A 24,505-nucleotide genomic window follows, 5' to 3' on the forward strand; every position below is an offset into this window, starting at 1 on the left:
TCTTCACAAGCTGGAGGTGGTCTGTCCACCCGGGGTGGTCTGTGTTGAAAGACTCCACGTGTTCTCCTGAATCTCTGTTCTGGTTCTGCTCTTAAGGCTCTTTTCACTTCAGCCAATTCTGCTCGAAGATCACTCACTACTGCTTCCCAATCAGTTGGTGCTACTGTCGCTTTAAGTAGTGTTTTGGAGGTGATTGGTGCTTGATTAGGCACAAGATCAGTTTCTCTGACTTCTCCTCGTGGCACACCCACCATTTCTGTTTTAGGAGGAGTCACCTTGGTGATTTTGCTTGCAGACTGCTTCTTTAACTTTTGTTCTCTTTCTGATTCAAGGCTGACAGCATCATTCAGTTTCTCAATTAATTCCTCATCTGTTATGTGGGGCACTTCCAGATACCGCTTCAACTGGAATTTGATGTTTTCACTTAATAAACCTGTCCAAACAGATCTGAGAAACTTCTTCTGGATTAAACCTGGATCAAATCTTTCTTCTGCTTCATCTTCTCTGGATGCAAACAAAAGCCTCTCTTTAAGCACAATAGCTCTGAACAAGAAGTTTTGAGAGATATTGATCAGTTTATGGTAAAGGTCAGATGTGCTTTCTTCTTTGTAATGTCCCTTTAAGATAATTCTGAGTTGGGGTAAAGTCAGATTGTTTTTCATTTCCAGCATATTTCTGAGGTGCAGTCCTGGACTGATGGCTTTCACTACCGCTTCAATAATTTCTTCATCACGGTATCCTTTCTGGACTCCCAAATCTATCTGATGAATGAGATTAGTATAGGACAGTCTTTCTCTTTCCTCTCTCTCCCCAATCTTGCCATTTATTTTAAACTCTTTCCTGATGGTGATCTCAGGAGTAGGACTGGTTCTCTTTACTGGCTTAGACTTGCTTGGAGATGGACCAGTGCTAAATACCCCTTCCAGTGTAATAGCTGACTCTAACACAGTCTGTTGTATGGCTTGAACCTGATCTTTTAATCCTTGCAGCACCTTTTGTGGGGATGACAGGTCATCTTCAGGCACCAAACAATCATCTGAGTTACTAGTTCCCAGGCTTGCAATAAATTGGGCTAGTCTCTGCAAGAACACAATCACAGTCTCTGATTCTTCACTCTCCTCAGCTTCATCTAGGGTGCTATTAATGGCTGTGATAAGATGTCTGCGGGTGCAGGCTTGATTAATTCTGACCTCTGGCACCTTGGCTTGTTTGGCCACTGGCACCAGTTCTGCGTGGGTTAATGGCAGGAGAGACCCACTGATGGCATCTAACTGTTGCTGTATGTCCATGGCTATTGTTGGTACAGCAAGACACTTTCTCTTTACACACAGTTCTGAGATTCACTAGCAATGTACTGTCTCTTTAAGAGACTCTGGGGCATCCCAAATCCACTCAAAATCCCCGTACGGGCCACCAATGTAACAGCCACACACGCCAGACCACGATGGGCTAGCAGGGGCGAGTTCTTTTAGGATTCTGAGGGTGTGTAGTTTAGGGGATATAAGGCCCAGATAGATAATCACATGTTCCACAGTCTCTTTGAACAGTTTATTCTCAGCAGTATGAACACTTCATACAGCAATCACAGTAATAATAAGATTCTAGGGGCCGGGGCAGTGGCTTCAGTACCTGATGTATGAGGCTGAGGTGTCTCCAGTGTCCTCCCTCTGCACATGTCTCTGGATCCTCTGTAGCTTCTGCAGTTACATATACTCATTCTCTCTGTCCTGTACAGAAATATCTTGTCCTTCCAGCTCTTTCTTATGTGCAATTAATGTGCAATCTCTTCCCAGCTTTACTGAGGTGCTTCTGCTGCTACTGGTTGCTGCACTACCACCCAGACACTGGACCTGCTCTGCACTACCACCCAGACACTGGACCTGCTCTGCACTACAACAACTCAGACACTGGACCTGCTCTGCACTACAACAACTCAGACACTGGGCCTGGTCTGCAAATGTAACAATATTGTGTGATGTCACTACAGCAGCTTTGTTTAGTTAACTCTATAGTTGCTGTGTAGTAGTGTGATACACAGGTGTATGTGCACAGTTTAGCAGTGTTTGTGAGGCAGGGATCTAGAGATGATGATACCCCTGTTTTCCCTGGGTTACATCTGTAAACCCTAGAGATGGTTGTGCATGAAAATCCCAGTAGATCAGCAGTTTCTGAAATACTCAGACCAGCCCTTCTGGCACCAACAACCATGCCACGTTCAAAGGCCTCAAATCACCTTTCCTCCCCATACTGATGCTCGGATTGAACTGCAGGAGATTGTCTTGACCATGTCTACATGCCTAAATGCACTGAGTTGCCGCCATGTGATTGGCTGATTAGAAATTAAGTGTTAACAGGTGTACCTAATAAAGTGGCCGGTGAGTGTAGATCTCCCTATGTTCTCCCTCTCACCTCACTCCTGCAGCTCCGTGCACTGCTTCCCCCTGCAGATCATGTGATCGTGACATCATCACAGGTCCTGCAGGGAAAGCAGTGAACACTGATCGTGAAGAGAGAGAGGAGGATGCCCGGGCAGCGGGGCTAATGTCCTCCGGACCCAGGGAGATCCGGGCCACCGGGCAAAACCTTTTGACCTAGCGACGCCCCTGGGTCAGAGACAGAGATGGTCAGGGACAGAGACTTTCAAAGATGGTTACTGAAAGAGTTGGTGAGAGACAGTCACTGAAAGAGACAGTCGGTGACAGTCAGTGACAGTCAGCGGAAAGAGACACATAGAGAAAGAGATGGTCAAAGACGGTCACTGAAAGAGATGGTCAGAGACGTTCACTGAAAAAGATGGTCAGAGATGGTCAGTGAAAGAAATGGTCAGAGACGGTCACTGAAAGAGATGGTCAGAGACTGTCACTGAAACAGATGGTCAGAGACTGTCACTGAAACAGATGGTCAGAGACTGTCACTGAAAGAGACAGTGAAGGTCAAAGTAGTCACTCAGAGTTTTGTTAACTCATTCTATTTAGTTATAGCTAAGAACAGTTATTTTCTACCAGGGCAATGCTAGTACAGTATATAAAAGGAAAAAGGATGGCACCCCAAATATGAGGTGAAATAAGGTCCACAACAGCAACATTTTTTTATTACGTTTTTTTATTAAAAGCAATGTATTTTACAAAATTTTTAATGTATTTTTAAAATTTATTTTACTTTTATGAACAAAGTTCGGGGCTTTGACCCATCCCAGAAACATTTGTGCAGTTAGCGCTGCTTTATTCTATTGCTATTTGTATATATATGGTTGTTTTTGGTTGATTGTGTTATACAATAAAAATATTAGGGGGGGATTTATTACAGCCTGTCCTGAACACTGTAACTACGATCCGTGATTTAGTCACAATTCCCAGCGCAGAGTCAGTTATTTGCGACTACTCCCCCCTTTTTGGCCCTTGGGCTGCTGCTTAGCCCTGGAGTAGATATTAACATTAACATTAGCGTTAGCATTAGCATTCGCATTAGCGTTAGCACTACCCTGCGCTGGGTTATTGTTTGTCGGGATATTCTTAGAAGATACGAAGACCTGAACCTCACAGAAGGTCAGAAACCCCAATCTTCCTGGTAAGCCGATGTTCACATATTGACCCTTCATGTCGTTGCATTGGAAGGTTCCAGTGCCGCCGAGTCCAATGGATGAAACACTTGCACATCTGCAAATAAATAAAATTACATTCATTACAATGATGTCTGTGCTGATGTCCTAGGCCAATGCGATGAGCGATGAGCTCTAAGGGCTCATTCAGACATCCATATGATGTTTTTGACATCCGTGTGCTCTCCTTTTTTTTGCAGATAGCATACTGACCACCGTGCCTGTATGACCTCCCTACAACACCCCTGCATGCTCCTGATGAGGCTCAATATTGTGTGAGGCCTCCAAGTGCCTGAATGACCTCCCGACAACACCTCGGCATGCACCTGATGAAATTCAGTATTGTGTGTGCCCTCCACATGCCTGTATGACCTCCCTACAACACCTCAGCATGCTCCTAATGAGGTTCAGCATTGTATGTGGCCTCCACATGCATGTATGACCTCCCTACCACACCACGGCATGCTTCTAATTAGGTTCAGCATTGTATGTGGCCTCCATGTGCCTGTATGACCTCCCTACAACAACTCGGCATGCTCCTGATGAGGCTCAGTATTGTGTGAGGCCTCCATGTGCCTTTATGTCCTCCCTGCAATGCCCTAGTATTCTCCTGATGAGGCTCAGTATTGTGTGTGCCCTCCACATGCCTGTATGACCTCCCTACAACACCTTGGCATGCTCCTAATGAGGTTCAGCATTGTATGTGGCCTCCACGTGCATGTATGACCTCCCTACCACACCTCGGCATGCTCCTAATGAGGTTCAGCATTGTATGTGGCCTCCACGTGCTTGTATGACCTCCCTACAACACCTCAGCATGCTCCTGATGAGGCCCAGTATTGTGTCTGGCCCCCATGTGCCTGTATGACCTCCCTATGACATCTCGGTAACCCACACAAGTGGCTCAGGAAGTGCAGCTCATCCAGGATGGCACATCAATGCGAGTTAGTGCCAGAATGTTTGCTGTGTCTGTCAGTGTGTTGTTCTAGAGGCTGGAGGCACTACCAGGAGGCAGCCCAATACACCAGGGGATGGGAGGGCAGGACCTAAATATACAGTTTGGAGCCAGAATCCAGCATCACAGGTTGTAATTGGTCTAATATTAGTTATTTATAACAGTGAATCCCTCTCTGTTACCTGGGCTTTCTGCAACATAACTGCCCCGGCTGAAGGTTGAGCTTACATTGCCTTACCTTGGATTGTTATTGCCATTATTGGCCAACGAGTCTCCGATGAGAATCTCTGCCCCATTGATAAATGTTTCACAGCAGTCTCCACGATTAGTGATCAGTATATGTGATATTTTATAGGATTTCAGTAGATCCAATCTCCACCAGGGCGAAAGCTCAAAATTTGTTGAAAAACATGACCCATGAAGGTATAGAGAATCTGTGTTCCCGTCTATGGCATTTTGCCCAGTACTAAGCCAACCTGCATTTGAAGATTGTGTTGGTCGACCCTGAAGAGCAACATTTTTATCTGAAGGAAGAGAAAGAAGTTGTAGTCATGTTATATCCTAATTTCATGTATAATCTAAAACAACAAAGAGGTTATCAATGTCTCCTCCATTGTCCTCTCCTTACAGTATTACTAAGTTTCCTTGTGCTATGTCCACTACAACCCCGATACAGAAAGCTTGAGGCTTGTGAGGTTCACCTGAGAAACGTAGAGGTAGATTCAGGAAAGAAAGAGATTCCTCCAGCACATTGCAATCTTCTCTATGAAATTTGTATTCTATTCGGATCATATAAAATCCAATACTCATTGAGGGTCACAGACTGACGCGTTTCGAGCTTCCTAGCTCTTAGTCATAGTCGTGATGTTAAAGGGTTTCATGTTTAATTGTGAACAATTTTGGTGCCAAAGTGTCTAACAATAGTTTTGACAAGAGAAGAAAAAAGTGTGACAGTCCGGCAGCGTGGATGTGGTATGACGGTGATATCTGTAGTAGATGTTGGGTATGTAGTTTACATGGATTTTGTGTATGGCAGTATTATGTGTAGGAGATATTATACACATATTGGGGCTCATTTACTAAGGGTCCGAATCGCGCACTTTAGACGGGTTTCCCGACGATTTCCGATTTGCGCCGACTTGCCCCGAGATTTTGGCGCATGCGATCGGATTGGCTTTCATGCGACAGAAGCCGGACCGGCTTTCATGCGACAGAAATCAGGGGGGCATGGCCGTCGGACAACCCGACGGATTCGAAAAAACTGCGTAATTTAAAAAATAATTTTTGTAGCAAGATCAGCACTTGCAGGAAACCGGGACGAAGTAAGTGAACTCCGGCGCACCTCGGCACAGCAGTGACACCTGGTGGATATCGGGCGCACGGACGGACCTTAGTGAATCCCGACAGACCCGAAACAGCATCGGACAACGCGCCGTGGGATCGCGACTGGGCCGGGTAAGTAAATGTGCCCCATTATGTATGTATAACCAACATGAGGAGAGAAAAACAACACCTGTTCACACATGGTGAGCCTTTTTCCTGTTCACATGGTGCGGTGTTGCATGGCGTCACTGCTTCTGTTGTGCGGTGCTGGTGGGGACCCGGGCCTGGAGCCATGGGGGCTATACCTGCCAGTACGGGTGCTGGGGGCCAACCAGGTCTTGGTCCCTGCCGGCGCAGTGCTGCAGCGGTGGTGGGCGCCGTGTGATGCCGCACTCAATAGCGTAGGGACCCACCAAAAAGAGGTCACCTTGAAGTGGTTGGTGGGCTTATACGATTTGATCAAAATGTAACTAAGAACCTTGAGTTCGTTATATAATGTAGCCTAGCGGCAGTAGATCATTGTGTGATGTGTGGATGTGCCGTCCAGTTCTTTTTCTCTCCTCATGTTGGTCCATTATGTATGTATGATGTGAGTATTACACTGTATGGCAGTATTATGTATGATGTGAGTAGTGTATAGTGATAGCAGTGTTACACTGTATGGCAGTATTATGTGAGGACTGTATGATGATTGATCTGTGATTAGTAATGCGTTACACTGGTCTTTCTTCTTTGCTCTGGACCTCTGATCATTACTGAACCTTATGGTGAGTCCTTTTTCGGGCCAAGTTCTGGTCCTGCCGGTGCTGTTGGGTTTGTATTGTGATTGTTGGCCTTCGGTATTAACGAGCAATGAATGTCATATTATTATCTCCACTTCTATGGAACTTACACTGAGCGTTACTTGTCCCAATAATCAGGAGCAGCAGGAAAGTGATGGACATCATGATTCCTCCTGTGAAGGACAGAAGAGCGAGGAGGTCACATCACTATCACACAGCGGGTAACGGAGGAAAACCCAGGGAAATGGGAAGCCATTATTCACTAAACCCAAAACTGCAATGTGTGAATGAGATGGTAATAAGCAATGCAGGGACTGCTGGGACTAGTGGTTCTCCGCTGCGGACTGGTCTATAGCGACATAAGGTTTTTTCAGTGTATAATTTATTGCAGATAATTACAGGCTGATACAATGAAAACATGACTTCTAATAGTGTGACCAGTACCTGTAGACTATGTCATCCCCCAGCTCTGCTACATCCCGCTACCTCCCCTAACATACAGATCCTGTGCTAATAACTAATATCAGGGAGATCTTACCTTGCTGTAGGAATATTCACCAGCCGTATCCCCAGAGGTGATGGGAGCCTCTTATATAGTCCAGGGTGTCCTCAACCCATACATTCCGGGGCAGGGATTGGGCAGTGATTGTCATTGGGCCGCTCCAGTCTTATGTACATAGAGATTATTCGTTGTGCGGTGAGTGATCCGGAAACTTCACATATCACAGTAAATCCACAAACATAAAATGATGCAAGAAATGTGAGAAGCCAAAGACATCACATAACATTCACCTCTTATGACACCTCCATGTGCATGAGCAGAGGTGTACAAATCATGCTATAACTGTTATATTTATATATTGGGCACATTTACTTACCCGGTACATTCGCGATCCCGCGTTGCGCTGTCCGACGAGGATTCGGGTCTGCCAGGATTCACTTAGGTCGTGCTTCCGATATCCAGCAGTACGCCGGAGTTCACCTTCTTCTTCCCAATGCATGTGAGTGCTTGATCTTGTGACACAAATCGTTTTTTTTTAAATTCTGCATTTTTTTCCGAATCCGTCGGGTTGTTCGATGGCCATGCCCCCCGATTTCTGTTGCGTGAAAGCCGGCACCGATGCGCCAAAATCCTAGGTTGTCTGATCGATCCTATCATATACTGCCATACTATGGTATGGCAGTATATGGGGATTTTCCTCCTCATTCATTTAAATGTGAAACCGCACATTGTAATGAAAGGGTTAAAATGAGACCGCCTCAGGTCTTTGGACCAGAGGCTGTCATGGCAACCGATGAGCTCTCTCCATGTACCCAAACTCGTCATGCGCCAAACTCTCTCCATCTTTAAATATATAATTATTGGGGCTCATTTACTAAGGGTCCGAATCGCTCACTTTCCCCGGGTTTTTGGCGCACGCGATCAGATTTTGGCACATTGGTGCCGGCCTTCACGCGACAGAAATCGGGGGGGCATGGCCGTCAGACAACCCGACGGAATCGGAAAAAACGTGGAATTTATAAAAGAATTTGTGTCGCAAGATCAAGCACTTAAATGCACCGGGAAGCAGAAGTTGAACTCGGACCTCGGTGCAGCAGCGACATCTGGTGGATATCGGGCGCACGACCTTAGTGAATCCCGGCAAACATGAATCAACGTCGGACAACACGCCGCGGGATCGCGACTGGACCGGGTAAGTAATTGTGTCCCATTATCTACAGTATAAAAGAAGAGGGAAAGTAAGAATATTCACCTGTACACGAAGGTTACATTAACGCCTGTATAGGAGTCATAGACGCTTGTACAGGCAGTAGTAATATGCATGAGACTTTTCCTTGCTGGTGCCTGATGTCCATAGCAAGTATAGTGGTAACTGGTAAGTATAGAGCTTTATTATTGGTTTGACGTCTGCATTCAAGTGCCTCCACAAACAAGTTCACTGATATCAGGCAGCCGGCTTGAGGAAAGACTTAGTGTGTTCTAGTGAGATGTCTATAACACTCACTGTTCTGTCCTCCTTATGTAAGAGGGGCATAGGCTGACAGGCAGCTAAACTCCCTCCTAGCAACTCATTGATTCTGGAGTGGTATCCAATTCAACTTTTATTGTAGGGTATAGTGAAACAGGGAACAAAAAGATAGCATTGGAGCAGCATAGTGGCTGAGTGGTTAGCATTACAGCCTTGCAGCGCTGGGGACCTGGGTTCAAGTCCCAAGGTCAACATCTGTAAAGAGTTTGTATGTTCTCTCCTTGTTTGCATGGCTTTCCTCTGGGTCCTCCAAAACAGGTTGATAAGATTGTGAGCCCCATTGGGTACAGGGACAGATGCAGAATATACATACAATAAACAGGGAGGATGAATATCCATAAATACAAGTACATGTGCTGTCTTATATATGATCAGCATGGAGCTATGGGTTGGGGATAAGAGATGGGGACATGCTCACAGTATAATATGCATTAACATTAGAGATGGGCGAATCGATTCTAATGATTCTAACTTCGGTTAGAATTTTAGGAAAAATTTGATTTGTCACGAATCTAAAGTTTACGGTGATACGTGGGAGCAAATTTTTTTCCCCTCCTTTATTAACAAAATAGGCGCGAGTACAACATGTTACATGGGGCAGAGAACTCTGGGAAGGAGAAAGGAACACCCCCGATGACATGTGCAGACCTGTAAGCCAATCAGCGACCAGCAGGCTTTTGTGATGTCACACAGACTATAAAAGAGGCAGCCATTTTCTAATCTCGGCACTTCAGACTGCATGTGCTGCCTGTAGCGTCCAGCTGCTTCTACTGTACTGTGCTGTAGTGATTTTTGCTCCAAGGGTTTCCATTTTGGGGGATCTGTATACCCCAAATAGCAGTTCTTTTTTGTTGCTGAAGTGAATAGGAAGAATTCTGTGTAAAATCCACATACTATCTGTACTGATTTCTGCTCCAATCCCAGGGTGTCCATTGTGGGGTATCTGTAGAGCGCAAATTCAAATACTTTTTGTTACTAAGGTTCACAGCAACAAATAAGTGTCAAATTCACATAGTTTACAGAGTGATTTTTGCTCCAATTACAGGGTGTCCGTTGTGAGGTATCTGTATAACGCAAATTCCAATACTTTTTGTTACTAACGTTGAGAGCAACAAATAAGTGTCAAATCCACGTAGTTTATAAACCACTTTGTCAGACAGAAAGGTGGCAGGTGGAGCAGGCAGAGGTCCCAGCACAATAAGGGGTGACTCTGTGAGGCCAGAACTGCCATTGTCATCTAGCGGGAGTGTGTTAATCAACAACCCAAAGGTTGTTGAATGGTTGACTAGGTCACCCAATTCCTCAAATATAACATCTGACAACTCCAGCCAAGAGTCAGTGGGTTCGTCAGATACAACAACAGTTGGCATTGCCCAGGAGCAGGTCAGCGGCCCTCACCTGTCCTCAACCAGGCTCTGTCCTGTTCCTTTCCCGCAGCCACAGAGCTAATAGGTGGTCTGGGCTCAGTTCCACTATACAGTGAGCACGAACTCTTTGAGGACAGTCAGCAGCTGCTTGGTATTGAAGAGGCGGGGCAGACATCTGCTGCTTCGTGCAGTAGGGGGTAAAGTAGAGATGTGGACAGTGGTATGGGAGACTATGTTGCACTTGCAAGTAGTCAGACTGTGCATACTGACACCGGTGAGGAGAGTAGCAGTGACCGGGAAACGCAAATTGACGAAGATGTAGTCGATTGCACTTGGGAGCCGGGTGTAACAAGGGATTCATCTTCGCCCGAAGAGAGTGTAAGCTTGCGCGTCAGGCAGCGGAACAGGCAGCAAGTGGCCTGTTCGCTACTGTGGCCGTGAGTCAGCAGGGTGGCAGCAGTGTGAGCACAGGAGCCAAACAGCCGCAAGGTACAAATCCCGATTTGCAGGTCCAAGTAAGCAGTGGTACAGGGGCTCTGCGAGGCAGCGCCAGTAGTAGTCGTTCAGTGCAGATTGTTGGCAGTAAAATCACACCAGAGGAGCCAAGCTTGTGTAGTGTGTATATGTAGCATCTGCGGGCAGAAAGTGAAGCGTGGCCAGGGAGTTTACGTTGGCACCACGGCCCTGCGCCAACACATGCAGTGTCACCATCCAATGGCCTGGGAGAAATGTGGAACAGATGTGGAGGTTTCATCCTGGCGCCGCAGCAACAGCGGAACCTAGTGGCACACATGCCATTTCAGCCAGTCAAGGCCCCAGCACCTCTCCCGAAGGGAGCTGTTTGTCTTTGACATCATGCTCCTGCTCCTCCCTACGCATGGTGCCAGCAGTTGTTGAAAGAGGACAATTCAAAGAGACAACTTTATGCTACCAGCCATCCTAAGGTGCAGAAGCTGACCGTGCTCTTGTCAAAGTTGTTGGTACTGCAGTCACTCCCTTTCCAAGTGGTGGACTCTGCACCCTTCAGAGAACTAATGGCTTGTGCCGAACCAAGGTGGAGAGTTCCAAGACGCAATTTTTTTTTCCAAAAAGGCACTGCCAGCCCTTCACCAATATTTACAACTGAAGTTGGGCCAGTCCTTGAGCTTATCAGTTTCTTCCAAGGTGCACGGCAGCACGGTGTGGAGCTGTAACTACAGTCAGGGCCAGTACATGTCCTTTACAGCCCACTGGGTGAATGTGCTTCCTGCCCAGCCACACCAACAACTTCCACAAGAGACAGCGCTTTCTCCTCCACATTGTCAAACTGCTGCTCCTGCGCCAGTGTCCGCCTCCTCCTTCTCCACCACCTCCTCAGCCTCCACAAGTGCTGCTCCATCATACCACATGTGCAGGGCACAGCCGTGTCACGCAGTTCTACACCTGGTTTTCCTGGGAGAAAGACATCACACAGGGGAGGAACTGCTCCGCGTCATACAACCAGAAATCAATGTGTGGCTTTCTCTGCGACAACTAAAAATCGGAACCATGGTGACAGACAATTGGAGGAACATGGTGTCCGTGCTGCACCGAGTAAGGATGGCCCACACGCCCTGAATGGCGCACGTGTTCAATCTGGTTGACAACAGATTCCTCAAGTCTTCCACCCATCTGGAAGACATTCTAAAAATGGCCAGGAAACTGCATGCACTTCAGCAATTCTTACAAAGCCAAGCACACCCTTCTCGAGTTCCCCAACAGTCTGATATGCGATGTTTCCACTCGTTGGAATTCCAGCCTCCATATGTTAGACCGTCTGTATGAACAGAGAAAAGCCATTAATGATTTTTTGATGATGCAAGCGGAACTTTGATGTCAGCCACTGGCAGCTCATGCAGCAGAGTCTGGTGAAATCAATGTTTTTTCCACTCAGGTGACAAGAGAGGAGGATCAGGAGCATCCGGAGGAGGTAGAAGACGAGTCAGATGACCCAGAAGCACCATGGCAGTATACTGTGGAGATGGAGGCTGGGAGTCCCTCAGAGTCACTTGCGCAGATGGCCCGCAGAATGCTGCTTTGCCTAACAAGTGACAGCCGAATAGTCAACATCCTGCATGGGGATGACTTTTGGCTCTCCGCCCTCTTGGACCCTCACTACCGGTCAAAAATGGGTGACTTTTTTCCATCTTCTGAGAGGGAGAAACAACTGGCATACTATAGAGAAATACTGTGCACACAGTTGGCCACTATGTGCGCCATTTTCCATCCTCTGTCAGATCTGAACAGAGTATTCCTGGCAATCATCGCTCAAGTACTACTGCCACGGGTGCTGTGGGGAACTGGGGGGGGGGCATAGGAGCAGTAGCAGCTCCATCAGCACCAGCTTAAATCTGGATTCCTTAATGAGCAACTTCCTTCACCTGCCTAGTGAGGAGGGTAGCTGCCAGCAGCAGCAGGATATGGAGCAGACCCTTGGACAGCACTTTACAACCTCATGTAGAGGATCCCATGGACTACTGGGCAGCCAAACTTGATGCGTGGCCACAACTTGCAGATCTTCAGAAGAGATTCTGTCCTGCCCGGCCAGTAGTGGGGCATCACAGCGGATGTTCAGTGCGGCGGGGGCCATCGTTACCCCAAGGAGAACCTGCTTGTCCACCCTGACCTGAATCAGGCTTGGATCGGCCAGGATTTCAACTCACCAATGCCTTATAAATCAGATTAGATCGGCCATGACGCCTCCCCCAAACGTTGATAAATGAGTCGGGGTTCTAACTACCTGCCTCAGGCCCTATTCTGATGCTTCCACCTGCCTGATGCCACACATCTGCTGCCAGTTGCTCCATCTGCCTCCAACCATCTTTACCACGGACAGGAATTGTCCCACCTCCACACTATATCATTGTGCCACTCTGTGGCCTACCATGTTGCCGCCACCTCCACACCTCTGACCTCCTCCTCCTCCTGCTGCTGTTGCTGCTGCTGGTGCCACCTTCACAGTTCTTTTTTGGCAAAGACCTGATATTTTCAGGAAAATTGTAATGCAAGATGCGGGTCTGTAATCTTCAAATTTAAATGGAAAATTTCAACTTTGAATTAATTTCAAACTTCGTCATTGGACCACAATGTGGCCTCCACTCCTGTGGGCTCCCACTGCTGCTTCTGCTGCCACCACCTCCACACTATATAATTGTGCCATTCTCTGGCCTACCATGTTGCCGCCACCTCCACTTCTTTGACCTCCTCCTGCTGCTGCTGGTGCCCCCTTTGCAGTTCTTTTTGGGCAAAGACCGGATATTTTCAGGAAAACTCTAATGCAACTGACCTGTTCCTGGGCCATGACAACTAATTGTTGTATCTGAGAAATCCACGGACTCTTGGCTGGGGTTGTCAGATGTTATATCTGAGGAATTGGATGACCTAGTCAACCATTCAACAACTTTTGGGTTGGGTTGTTGATCAACACACTGCCGGTAGATGACAACGGCAGTTCTAGCCTACAGAGTCACCCCTGCTGTGACGTCCCCTTCCTGTGCTGCTACCTCTGCCTGCTCCACCTGCCACCTTTCTGTCTGACTTAGTGGTTTATAAACTACGTGGATTTGACACGTAAATCTGGCTGTAAACTAGAGCCCCCAAAAGGTATGGCAATGTGCGTTATACAGATACCCCACAACTGACAGCTCACTACTGCAGATACATGAAAGTCAAACAGATTTGTTCCTATTCGATTTTGTCACTAAATAGAACTGCTATTTGGGGTATACAGATCCCCCTTAAAGAACACCCAGCGATTGCGTGTTATCTGTGGTGTTACATAGGACTGCAGGTCACATCTACTACATGATCTGTACTCAGAGATATCACTGTGTTATCTGTGGTGTTACATAGGACTGCAGGACACACCTACTACATGATCTGTACTCAGAGATATCACTGTGTTATCTGTGGTGTTACATAGGACTGCAGGTCACATCTACTACATGATCTGTACTCAGAGATATCACTGTGTTATCTGTGGTTTTACATAGGACTGCAGGTCACATCTACTACATGATCTGTACTCAGAGATATCACTGTGTTATCTGTGCTGTTACATAGGACTGCAGGACACATCTACTACATGATCTGTACTCAGAGATATCACTGTGTTATCTGTGCTGTTACATAGGACTGCAGGACACATCTACTACATGATCTGTACTCAGAGATATCACTGTGTTATCTGTGGTGTTACATAGGACTGCAGGACACATCTACTACATGATCTGTACTCAGAGATATCACTGTGTTATCTGTGGTGTTACATAGGACTGCAGGACACATCTACTACATGATCTGTACTCAGAGATATCACTGTGTTATCTGTGGTGTTACATAGGACTGCAGGTCACATCTACTACATGATCTGTACTCAGAGATATCACTGTGTTATCTGTGGTGTTACATGGGACTGCAGGTTATGCAGATGAGTGGTTAGATTAGTTTTGGAGAAGTCTGATAATCCTCTTATATCCCTGGTGTTATGTACTTTGGCTCGTTCTCCCCATTGTATGAAGTATTTGGCAAGGAACTAGATTTCGGCAGAATTCTGGAATTATTATGCAAGAACCATTGAATCTATTTCCTCTCTTCAGCCAATGATGTTTTTTCTTGGTAAATGTGAGGGATCAGAAAATTTTAAGTTGCAGATTTTTGTTTTTTCCTGTCTTAAATATGTCTTGGCACCATTTTTCACGACTTTTGTTTATTACTGTTATGCGGTTCCTGATTTTCTGCCAGTTCCAGCTTATTTATCTGAGGATTTCAGATGTTGATTGAGTGTTATATCTACACTCACCGGCCACACTCACTGTCCAACTGCTCGTTAACACTTAATTTCTAATCAGCCAATCACATGGCGGCAACTCAGTGCGTTTAGGCATGTAGACATGATCAAGACAATCTCCTGCAGTTCTCCCGAGCATCAGTATGGGGAAGAAAGGTGATTTGTGGCCTTTGAACGTGGCATGGTTGTTGGTGCCAGAAGGGCTGGTCTGAGTATTTCAGAAACTGCTGATCTACTGGGATTTTCATGCACAACCATCTCTAGGGTTTACAGAGAATGGTCCGAAAAAGAAAAAACATCCAGTGAGCGGCAGTTCTGTGGGCGGAAATGCCTTGTTGATGCCAGAGGTCAGAGGAGAATGGGCAGATTGGTTCGAGCTGAAAGGCAACAGTGACTCAAATCGCCACCCATTACAACCAAGGTAGACAGAAGAGCATCTCTGAACGCACAGTACGTCCAACTTTGAGGCAGATGGGCTACAGCAGCAGAAGACCACACTGGGTGCCACTCCTTTCAGCTAAGAACAGGAAACTGAGGCTACAATTTGCACAAGCTCATCGAAATTGGACAGTAGAAGATTGGAAAAAAACGTTGCCTGGTCTGATGAGTCTCAATTTCTGCTGCGACATTCGGATGGTAGGGTCAGAATTTGGCGTCAACAACATGAAAGCATGGATCCATCCTGCCTTGTATAACGGTTCAGGCTGGTGGTGGTGGTGTCATGGTGTGGGGAATATTTTCTTGGCACTCTTTGGGCCCCTTGGTACAACGCCACAGCCTACCTGAGTATTGTTGCTGACCATGTCCATCCCTTTATGACCACAATGTACCCTGTAACATCTGATGCTACTTTCAGCAGGATAATGCGCCATGTCATAAAGCTGGAATCATCTCAGACTGGTTTCTTGAACATGACAATGAGGTCACTGGACTCAAATGGCCTCCACAGTCTCCAGATCTCAATCCAATAGAGCATCTTTGGGATGTGGTGGAACGGGAGATTCGCATCATGGATGTGCAGCCGACAAATCTGCGGCAACTGTGTGATGCCATCATGTCAATATGGAGCAAAATCTCTGAGGAGCTTCCAGCACCTTGTTGTATCTATGCCACAAAGAATTGAGGCAGTTCTGAAGGCAAAAGGGGGTCCAACCCGTTACTAGCATGGTGTACCTAATAAAGTGGCCGGTGAGTGTAATTTCTCATATGCAGCAGGATATCCACAGGACAGACCCCTCGTTGCTCCTAGGATGAGCAGACCACTGCGCATGCCCGTTCCGTAAAACTCATGCGCAGCCGTTTGGGTCTAACTTGTTTGTTGGGAAAACTCCTTTAAACATCACAACTGGATTTTTTTCATATGAGAAACTTTTTGAAGAAATATTTTACTTCTTGAAGTAACTGTCTGCCAATATATAACATCTTTTAGGCATATTTACTTACCCGTCCGAGTCGCGGACCCCGATCTGGACTATCCGCCAGAATGCACAGGTGCCGCGATCCACGTAGATCGTGCACCCGATATCCTGCATGTGTCCCTCCCCCTTCAGGTCCCCGGAGTTCACCTTCTTCTTCCCTGTGCATTTAAATGCTTTGGCTTGCGACACAATTTTGAATGTTAAATCCCGCGCTCAGTCTGAATCAGTCGGGTTGTGAGACTAACCTCTACTACCATATATACTCAAGTATAAGCCGACCCAAGTATAAACCGGGACAACCAATTTTACCGCCCAAAACTGGGAAAACCTATTGCCGAGGGAGGGAAATGCATTGGTCACAGACCCCCCCCCCCCCAGTATGTAGCCAGCCTGCCCCCAGTAGTATACAGCTTGCCCCCAGTGGTATACAGCCAGTCCCCAGTGGTATACAGCCAGTCCCCAGTAGTATACAGCACTGCCCCCAGTAGTATACAGCACTGCCCCCAGTAGTATACAGCTTGCCCCCAGTAGTATATAGCACTGCCCCCAGTAGTATACAGCACTGCCCCCAGTAGTATACAGCTTGCCCCCAGTAGTATACAGCACTGCCCCCAGTAGTATACAGCAGCCCCTAGTAGTATACAGCCAGCCCCCGGTAGTATACAGCACTGCCCCCAGTAGTATACAGCACTGCCCCCAGTAGTATACAGCACTGCCCCCAGTAGTATACTGCCTGCCCCCGGTAGTATACAGCACTGCCCCCAGTAGTATACAGCACTGCCCCCAGTAGTATACAGCCTGCCCCCAGTAGTATACAGCCACTCCCAGTATGTAGCCTCTAGCCCCTGTAGTATATAGCCTGCCAGAACCTTGTAGTATATAGCCAGACAGCCCCTGTAGTATATAGCCTGCATCACCCTGTAGTATATAGCCAACCCACAGTAGTATACAGCCTGCCAGCCCCCAGTAGTATACAGCCTGCCAGTCCCCAGTAGTATATATCCAGCCAGTCCCCAGTAGTACACAGCCAGTCAGCCCCTTGTAGTATATAGCCAGCCAGCCCCCTTAAGTATATAGCCAGCCCGCAGTTTGTCAAGCACATAAAAAAATAAACTTACATACTCACCTTCCGGCATCCCCGATGCTCATCGCGGCTTCTCTTCTGTCTTCTCTCCGCTGTAACAGCCGGCAGAGACGCGACCATACGATCTGCCGGCCGGCACATACTATGAGGTCACCAGCGGCTGCATCATAGTTGTTAGTATTATGTCTGTCCTGTGTGGGCAGGTCGTGTCCTGGGCTCATTCCCTCTTGTGATGTGATCAGGTGACTTGAGAGTATCATTTTTTTTTCAACTGGAGGGGGTATCTGGCAGGACATTTCATTAAAGGGGGCATCTGGCAGGACATTTCATTAAAGGGGGCATCTGCTGTGAACTGGGGGGTCGGACTGTAGACTGGTGGAGCTATCTAAATACTGAGAAGACATGTGCAGGGGCTGTCTATATACTGAGTGGGCACGTGCAGAGTCTGGTTCAAAAATGTCTTGGTAAAAAAAATGCATCCCGCAGTCCATACCGACCCTTGTTGAGAGACTCCAAAGCAGATGTTGTGCTGCTCCTCTCCCACCGCTCTTCCCACATATCTTACTTATCACTGATATTAGAGGAGGATATAATTATAAAGCGGCTGAGGAGAGAAGTTACTGAACCTGCAGAAGCCTCATCAGACGCCGTCCACACCAGGACCACGAGGAGCAGAAGCTTCATCCTAGCCCCCGCGCTACAATGATACAATACTGGCTGGTCTGGGGAACCTATACATTACAAGTCATTCTGGTGCTGTATCATGTACTCAGCTTGGTTCTGGTACTGTATTTATGTACGATCTTAATGATATGTACTGAGCCTGGTTCTGGTACTATATTTATGTACAAAGTTTAGTCCTGGTATGTAATGAGCCTTGTTCTTCGTCATACTGTATGTATATCCTGATCTTGGTTGTGTTGATATAAATTTTCTGAGCCGATTCTAGTTCTGTATTTATGTTCTGCTTTTTTCTGTTTCTGTAGTTATGTAGTCAGCCTGTATCACTTTATCAGTATACTGAGCTTGTTTCTGGAGCTATATTTACGTATTGTGCTTGGTTCTGTTGCACCACTTAAACTTTGAACTTTTTGCTCCATTAACCCCTTAACACCGAAGCCAATTTCCGGACACGGCCCATTTTTTCAAATCTGCCCTGTGTCACTATAAGTGGTTATAACTTTGGAACGCTTTAACATATCCAAGCGATTTAGAAATTGTTTTCTCGTGACACTTTGTACTTCATGTTAGTTGTAAAATTTTGGTGTTATGTTTTGCGTTTATTTATGAAAAAACTGATATTTGGTGAAACTTTGGAAAAATTCTTGATTTTTCAAATTAAAAATGTTCATAATGGTCATAACAGGAAAAAAAACTTGATAACTAACATTAACCAAATGTCTGGTTTATGTGGACTTGGTTTTTAATGCATCCTCGCATTTTTGTAGGTTGTTCTGGGGCTTTGAACTTTAGGTGCTATTTTTCACATTTTCATAAAAAACACAAAATCTGGAGGGATCTGCTCAGATTTCAAGTCAAGAGGCCTAAATAATAGTAAAACCCCATAAATTACCCCGTTATAGAAACAACACCCCTAAATATAAGTAAAACAACTTTCATGAAGTTTGTTAACCCTTTAATTGTTTTACAGGGGATAAAATTTTCATTTTAATTTTTTTGGCTAAATGAAAGTGTTTTTCAAAAAATGTACAAATTCTCAGTGGATAAAATACCAAAACTGTCCACAAAGTTTGATCCCCAATTTCCCTTGAGTGTAACAACACAGTTCTTTTGCAGGGATTAACCTCTTGGGCGCTGGAGCAGTGGTCAACAGCACGTGGCAAGGAAATAACACAGTTTATGTTGTAAATGACAATCACTTGGGCCTTAACCTGGATGGCAGCAGGGTTAGGCAGCACAGTCTTTTGTAAAAGGACAGTATAAAGTGCCAGTATAAGTCACAGAAGTAAATATCCTGTTTGTGATGCCACTTGCAAAAGTGGCTGGTTGTCACGGCCTAGGGCGCACTGTTGTCACGGTGCTTGGTATGGGGACTGGAGGGCTGTCCTACAGCCTGGCAGGTCTCCAGCAGGTGGTGTGTGCAAAAATGTGGAGGGAGAGGCTGAAGTACTTATTTCCCCCTGGGGCAACCCCTGATTGTCTGTAAGATAGGTCCCTGGGTAATGGATGGGAAGCCCGTGGTGGTAACAGCCGTATCCAGGGATTAGACAGAGGCAACGTTGTGCAAATCAACTCATGGTTCTTTATTGAACAACAGGTAGCAGGCAACAGCCAAAACGGTCAAACAGCAGACCTGGATTCTGGTACTGGAGTGGTCATGGAGAGTGGTCCGCAGGAATAAAGCACCAGCCAGATGGTATATGCAGGCTGGGATAATGGAGATGATGCTGTGTCCAAATAGTTTAAGCATCAGCTCTGGATAAGAGTCTCCTGACTCAGTTCCTGGGATAGGTTTTTGTGTCAGCACTAAAGGTGTGCTGTGCACTGACTCTCTGTTCACTCTGACATCACAGCTGACTGTCTGCTCTTGTGGAAACACCATGTGCTCCCACTGCACATGTGTTTTATACAGCCCCCTGGTCAGGTGGTAGCACCTCTCCAATCACACTCCAGTTTACAATACAGCCACATAATTGGATTACATCTTACATGCATTTCACAATTGCCTGTCCAGACGGAGGCTACAGCTGCAGATTACCTGAGATCTCCCTGCATAATCCCTTGGGTGAGTTGCGCAGGCTCACCAGATGGATCCTGACATTTAGAGGGTCCTATTCGAAACTATCCCCTTGCCTATACGTTGGCAGGGGTGTTGCACATGTAAGTGCATTGTCTTGCGACACAATTTGAAAGTTAAATCCCGCGCTGAGTCCGAATCAGTTGGATTGTCTGATGCCCCCGTCCCCTAATTTGTGCATGGAAGCAGTGCAACTGCGCCAAAAACCGTTCGTGTGTAACAAAATCCCAGCGCAGACACCTGTTTAATACCTGTCCGACAAAAGTGCTACCCGCAACCCTTAGTAAATGAGCCCCAATGTGTGCGCTGTGATATCTGTGGAGGATTCCTTCAACTTCTGGAGGAAATGGTGTACATGATGGAATCTGAACATTTCTACATCCGGCATATTGAATTTAGATTTATAGTATTCTCCAGATCTAAGACCAAACCTATCCCAGAAGTCCCCTATGCGGTATAGCCCTTTAACTGTCCACCACTGGAATAAATCTAGGGTTATGTATTATGCAAGGATTGTAGTCCACAGCTACGTTTTACCCTGTCACAATTTGAGAGCATGGAAGAGAGGAGCGGGCACATGATCAGCGGTCTCTCTTTGGGTTTTAGCCAGGGTAGGGTGTCTACGGCATCTGCGGGCACGCAAACTGTTCAATCTGCATCCAGTGAGGTCTGGCTTTATTTTTATGTGAGACCAGCCTGGATGTGTAGTAATATTTAACAATGTTCACCGCTCCTAGGCCTCCCTGTACCTTACAGGCGTACATTGTGGTCGCCGGGATCCTGCTTCTCCTGGGTCCCCATGTAAATTTGTTTATGTCTTTTTGCAAAGATCTTAGGCTAGTAATGGGAATATCAATTGGGACCGTTTGAAAACAGTATAGCAGCTTTGGAAGAAGGGTCATCTTTACAGCCAAGATTCGGACCACCCATGATATGCAATTATAATTTGAATTCATTTATTTGCTGTATATATATATATACACACACACATGATCCAACATCCCTACACTCTCCCCTTCCCTCCCCACATGAGCAGCAATGTCCATGTCTTAGGTCCGAATAGGTCCAGAGTGGTATCCTAAGCAGTTCACCTAACCAAAGAAGGGATGATCCCTCCGCAAACAGAGATAAATAACACTCACAGGCGCAGCGATGTACTGGTGCCTCACCGTCTATGGTTGTGCTACAGATGGGCACAACACTACTTTAAGCCTTATATCGGGGTCATCCAGTGCTGCCTTCAAAGAGGGGAGATCATTTGTAACTAGTTGCCACACTGGACAGGATCTTAGTGGTAGAATTTCAAAGATGGGTCTATCCAAATCGAGCACTCGGTAGAGCTGAGGAAACACAGTGAAGAGTTGATGTATTTTACTTGTCTTTATTCTTAAAAACACAACGCGTTTTGGGGTGCAGTCCCCCTTTATCAAGTGTAAAATTAAGACTGATGCTGAGGGTCAGGGTCGCTTATGCCCAAAGCAAACCTTGACCCTCAGTGTCAGTCTTAATTTTATAGTTGATAAAGAGAGACAGCACCCATCAACTCTTCACTATGTTTCGTCACCTCTACTGAGTGCGCCATTGGAATAGACCCAGCTTTGAAATTCTCATTTATATACAGTATTGAGCTTGCTTTTTCTGCTATATTTGTGATTTCTGGTGCAGTATATAGTCTGATATTGGTTCTTATGCTGTCTTCTTACACGTTATCACGGGATGTAATCTGACATGTAGTTAAACCTCCCCGTCCTCTTAAGAAAAGACTGTACAAAACTTTAAATCTTCTTTTTATTGATGGTAGACAGGAAAAGGGGAAACTATAGGATGAATAACAGTGATATTCAGAATACATCAAATGATATGGTACATGGAATACACTTCCTCACACTGTCAGTCATGAGGAAAGATGGCTGCTGTTAATACAGAATACAGAAACAAGAAATACCCATAATGCCTCAGGAGATTTCCCATAATGCATTGAAAACTGCAAGCTAGGAAATGCGCTAAACCACCAGTAAATGGAGCTGTTACCAACCTTACACTACAGAAAGAAACCTAAGCATCTAGATTTTCTGCAGAGGACATAACACTCCCCGCTTGATGTCGGCTGACGTCACTATTATGTTCATTGGATGAAAACAGTAGAACAAGTTCTCCCATTAGTCTTAGGAACAATTTTGTCTCACTCTGTTTCTGTATTTTTAATTCGACCTTCCGTACATTTCCATCTTTTCTTGGGAATGCCTTGGTAATGAGACCTAACGGACACTCATTTCTTCTTGACTGGCAATCTTTCATGAGCACCACATCACCAGGCTGGAGGTTAGGCTTCATGGTTTGCCACTTTCTCCTTGGTTAAAGGGTGGGAAAGTATTATTTTTTCTTCTTGTCCCAGAAAGTATTGGAGAGACTCTGAACTTGTCTCCATTGACTTCTGTAAAGGTCTTTATCATCAAATTCTCCAGGTGAGGTGCAAACAGTGGCCATTTTCTGTGTAAGAAGTATGGCAAGGGTAAGCACGGTTAGGTCATCAGGATCATTGGATATCAGAGTCAACGGACTTGCATTTATGATATCCAATACCTCCACCATAAAGGTAGTCAAAGTTTCGTGAGTCAGCTTTGTAGTTCCTACTTGTAGGAATATTGCATCGAGGATTCTTCTTGCGATGCCGATAACCCTTGGCCAAGCACCTCCTATGTGTGAGGAGTGCGGTGGATTGAAGGTCCAAGTACACCCATTATGGCACAGTTAGAAGAGAGTTGTAGCTCTCTCACTGCTCCAACAAAGTTTGTCCCTCAGTCGGAACAAAAGTGTTTAACAGGTCCCCTAATGGCAATGAAACGCCAAAGTGCATTGATGAAACATGAAGTATCCATAGATTCGATTACTTCTATATGGACAGCTCTGATGGACATGCAGGTGAAGATAATTGCCCAATGTTTTCCGCTTGCACGACTCCCTCTGGTGTGTCGGACTACCACAGGCCAAGAACTGAACACAACTAGGCCAACATTGGTGAAGGGTGGCTCTGTGCTAAGTCGATCATACGGGAGATTTGCCACCTTTGGAATCTGTGGCATGCCACGCAGTTTTCGAGTAGTAACACATTTAAAAATGAATCTGCACACGCATCTCTTTGCTCCAACTTCCTGAGCTGCAAGTCTTAACCCATATGTGGAGACCTCAGGAGAAGGTCTATTACCAAAGATGTGTACCTTCATCTGATACTCCCTAATGTCTTTTAGGGGATCCTTATCATTGAACCAAAGGAATCTCAAGAAATTCCTGTGTTACTTATGACTAGAAAACAATGGGACATCTATTGTATATCAGCTGCAAAAGCGGAGAAGCACCCCTAAGAGTTTGTCATTTAGATCTGGGCCGTACAACAGGACATCAGTCAATGAGACACCATTACACCTGGTATTGGAGTCAAATAATACTCAGATCTGACATGGCTTCTTTGGGTGATACACTCCAAACATGGGTAGGTACCAGAGGTTTAGGTGCTAACTCTGCATGACCGTTCTGGAATATCTTCTCCATGAAGGCAAAGAAGTGATCCCTCATCTCTGGTTTCCTTTGTAGGTTGTGTCTTAGAGAGACAAATCGTTTGTAAACTTGTTCTCTGTTGTTGGGCAACCAATGTCTCGGAGGCCTAAAGGGTAGAGGTGCAATCCAGCTTTTTGTTTTGTTCTGCATCATTCCTTGTTCCATTATGTCTAGGAACAGTCTATCTTCAAATGACATTGCCATACGATTGTCTTCCTTTGTCTTTTGGGAAACTGTGCACCCTAGATGATCTTGGTTTCTATCCCAGATGCAGTTGTCATAGGCAGGGTCATCAAAGGCACTAGGTGATGAAGTGTTGTGTGGCAGATCCTTTATGAAGAAGTGATTTTCACATGGCTGGATGAGAGATTTACGTCCAATCGGGAGTGTACTGTTGAGGTACTAGTGTTGACTGTTGTTGGCTTGTGTACACCTCCTAAACAGACCTCTCCTACTATGACCCATCCTAGGTCGAGTCTCTGAGCATACGGGGCATTGTGAGGGCCATTGATCTGTCTGTTGCCTAACCTTGTGGATTCGTAGGATATCTCTCCCAAGGAGCAAGACTATCTGAGCCTCTTGATCAAGATTTGGGATCAGGTGTTCTATATGCTCCCGTGTTCTATATGCTTTGTTTGGTTTGTTGGCTGGGTAAATTCTTACTAGGGAGATTTTGGAGCAGGACCTGCCTCCTATGAAATCTCTACAAACCTCTGTGCAATTTGTGGTTACTTCTGAAGAATCAGGTCTTGTATCTTTCAACTCCCCGCTATGCAGTTGGGTATGGGGCGAAGTCCATGACGGTGGTCCTGGGTGTAGGGCTGTGTT

General features: G+C 45.9%; 1 protein-coding gene across 1 annotated transcript; it reads right to left on the reverse strand.

Moving 5' to 3' along the window:
• Positions 1-3,147: 3,147 nt before the first annotated feature.
• LOC140122761 (fucolectin-like) lies at positions 3,148-18,048 on the reverse strand. Its single transcript, XM_072143955.1, has 4 exons — positions 17,991-18,048; positions 6,769-6,831; positions 4,792-5,077; positions 3,148-3,656 (listed from the first exon to the last, which is right to left on the reverse strand). The coding sequence occupies exons 1-4, from the start codon at positions 18,046-18,048 to the stop codon at positions 3,368-3,370; spliced, it is 696 nt and encodes a 231-aa protein (XP_072000056.1). The 3' UTR covers positions 3,148-3,367.
• Between the last annotated feature and the right edge of the window lie 6,457 nt (positions 18,049-24,505).

This window comes from Engystomops pustulosus, chromosome 3 (assembly GCF_040894005.1).
Source record: "Engystomops pustulosus chromosome 3, aEngPut4.maternal, whole genome shotgun sequence".
In the NCBI taxonomy this organism is placed as follows: Eukaryota; Metazoa; Chordata; class Amphibia; order Anura; family Leptodactylidae; genus Engystomops; species Engystomops pustulosus.